The sequence below is a fragment of the Elephantulus edwardii genome, unplaced genomic scaffold (genome assembly GCF_000299155.1).
Source record: "Elephantulus edwardii isolate Elephantulus edwardi_28Jun2011 unplaced genomic scaffold, EleEdw1.0 scaffold00025, whole genome shotgun sequence".
NCBI lineage: Eukaryota > Metazoa > Chordata > Mammalia > Macroscelidea > Macroscelididae > Elephantulus > Elephantulus edwardii.
The window spans coordinates 315,567-318,647 of record NW_006399775.1 but is presented as its reverse complement, the minus strand read 5'-3'; the positions used below and the strand labels follow the sequence as shown (position 1 = coordinate 318,647).

At 34.2% G+C, this 3,081-nt stretch overlaps 1 protein-coding gene across 1 annotated transcript in view; it reads left to right on the top strand.

The window, feature by feature from the left end:
- Positions 1–3,081, top strand: part of MYOM2 (myomesin 2) — a 164,184-nt gene that overhangs the window by 125,605 nt on the left and 35,498 nt on the right. Inside the window, exons 28-30 of the mRNA XM_006882903.1 lie at positions 726–836; positions 1,007–1,094; positions 1,632–1,670. Coding sequence (XP_006882965.1) covers positions 726–836; positions 1,007–1,094; positions 1,632–1,670 — 238 coding nt within the window. The remainder of the gene's footprint in view (positions 1–725; positions 837–1,006; positions 1,095–1,631; positions 1,671–3,081) is intronic.

Here is a 3,081-nt window from a genome sequence, read left to right as displayed (position 1 = left end):
GTCTCTTATAAAATATATTTGCAATGAATAAGTCATTGATTTTACAAAATTCAATCATTCTATCTCCAGCTTCATTCCTGTCACCAAGCCCATGCTTTCTGACTACTGATTCTTCTTCTCTGTTCCCAACTTTTGCATTCCAGTCACCCATTATTATCAATGTATCTTGATTGCATGTTCGATCTACAGTATATATATTAGGATACAAAAAAGATTGAATTGACACTGCAAATAGACACCAAAAGATATCTTAAAATATTAGGGAAAAGGAAGCCATCTGCCACAATTGTGGCAGTGAGTTTATATGCAAGAAAAAAATATCACATTGTCAAAAGAGCAGTACTACAACTGCTTTATAGACCTCCAAGAATATTCTATATTATTTATAAATCTCAAAGTATATTGCTTATGACTTATTTTTATTCTTGACATTTTGTAATAACCAACTTCTGTGTATACTACCTAATTTCATGGGATGAAATGTTGAGGAATCATTCCTTCTTTGGTATACAACAGTGAGGGCTTAGTTATTTTAGAGACTGGGATTCAGAAATGCATTTGGAATTATTGGGAATGACAGCTTCTCCATGAGCCTCTGTCTGAGGTCACGTCTGGAATAAAAATAGGGTGGGTTTTTTTGTAAGCCCAATTATTTAAAATCTTAACAGTAATTTATTATGAGCTGGAATGATTCCCATCCTAAACTTAAGATTTTTGTCTTGCAGGTTGCAAATACTAAGAAGGAAACAATTTTCAAATGGGTAAAGGATGACATTCTGTGTGAATCTGAAACGCCTGATCTGGAAAAGGGCCTGTGTGAGCTACTCATACCAAAGGTATGATATATTAAGTAAAACAAGATATAAGCAAAACAAAGATATGCTTGTAAAATAACTTGTAAATTTTGCACCCTGAGTTCCCATAGTTTGCAGAGAAAGTATATTGACATTTATTATGCTTTTACAGTGCAAATTTTACACAAATGTGGATTATGTTTTACTTGTAGTTATCAAAGAAGGACCAAGGTGAATACAAAGCAACCTTGAAAGATGACAGGGGTCAAGATATATCTATCCTTGAAGTAGCTGGTAAAGGTAAAACAAACACCTCTTTGTTCTACTAAAACAAATTCATTTTGCCAATAGGATGTGTTACGAAGGTCCATTCATCTCTATGTTCAGCTACAATGAACATTGTTGCTTCAACAATAACACAGAAGAAAAAAGAAAATGTAGTTGTGCTTTAGTCGCATTCAAAGCTGTTTCAATGCTTTAGAAAATGTATGATATGACTTCAGGTTTATATGAAATGTCATTTTAGTCTATCATCATAAGCCAAGTTTTATCCCATTACTAATGTAATTAAAATGATTGATACAGTGATGAACCAGTTCAATTAAATATATAGTCGGATTTATGTTGAACAAAGTGTTCTTGTTCCTTGTTTAAAAAGTGAATAAATGCAAAGGATTTATTATACACATAAGCCCTTTATGAATAAATATTGCCATTTTAATGTTTCATTTTTCAAATGAACATCGGGATTTCCTGTATCAATTTAATTAAACATGAAAATGCTGCCTTCTGATAAAATTATACATCGTAATGGTACATTTCCCTTCTCCCTTTCAGTGTACGATGATATGATTTTGGCAATGAGTAGAGTCTGTGGTAAGTAAATGCCTTCTAATTTTCAGCTCATTTTGGGTGCTAAAAATCACTATTTCCCGAGATGGGAATTTCCCACTGCAAAGGAGGAAGCTAATGGAGCTGCGGAGCATATCCTTTGATGGGCCCTGGATTAAATGGCAGAAGTGTTATCTGACTGCTTCAGTGAGGCTTTTTAAAGGGCTCTTTAGACATTACATTTAAAGTCTTTTACTTTTAAAAACCTAGCTTGGGCTTCCTGACTAGTAACTTTTTCCAATTTGCCTTAAATTAATTTGACGGACTGCTTTACGTTTGTTATCAATTTCTTGATGATGAATATTGAATAGCAATAATGAATTGGTAAACATCAGGTATTGGCCATACGTATTTCTTTTTTTTTTTTTAGTTTTGCCAATAAATTCTTTCCATCTCTATTTACCTTTCTAAGAAAGCTGCCAGACATTGATTATTAACTCAATATCATTTTTATCTTTTTTGTGGTACGAATTATGAAATTTTGCAATTTTCTTCAGAAAGTCTATGGTTTATTTTTCCTGTACTTATAATTCAGACCTGTTGTTGCTGTTGGGTCTCATCGAGTCAGAACCAACCCATAGCTGACCCTCTAGCGAGTTTCCAGAGGAAGTTAATTTCATGGGAGGAGATTGCCCATCCTTATTCTATGAGCTGGTAGCCTTGGACCGTTTGCCTTCTGGATTGCAGGCCAGCTTTTTACCACTAGGCTACCAGAGCTCCCTAGTGTAGATAACTGGCTTACCCTTGAATATTCATAGCCTCTTTAATTCAGGGTGCTAGAATCTGACCTGTGTCTTCAGTCCCAGGCTTAACTACTCTCTCGGGTAATTTTCCTGCTGTTCTGAGAAACTCTTAAGATTATTTTGTCATTTTTCTGAGTGGTAGATTTCATTCCTTTTGCTTTTGCTTGTCAAATGCATGATTGAATTTAAAAATAAGAGTTTTACTCTTGATTATTAATGAGCCAAAGAAAACTATATGGATATCCAAACCACTTTGTGCAGGTGAATTATCTGAATGACTGAATAACTCTTAGACTTCACTGAAATACATTGTCTTAAACCTGTATAATACTAAAAAAGGAATTGATATTCTAAAGAACTTGAACAAATGAACAACCTGAACAACCTGAACAAGTGAATGTAAAATAAATTTTTTTCCCTTATTTTATTCTCATAATCTTTCACTAAGGATTCCCATGACTGAATGGACAATGTACATTCTGTGTGGCGTTACATGGGGACAGGGAAATAGGCAGGAAATCTTCCATAACTAGGGTTTAAAACTTGATTCCTTTGAATCAGAGGAATCTGGTTTCTTTGCTGGAAATTCTTTGTTGAATACACGCCAGAAGCTTTTGCTGAATGTTCCTGACTGAAAAGAGGAAAAGCAAGGA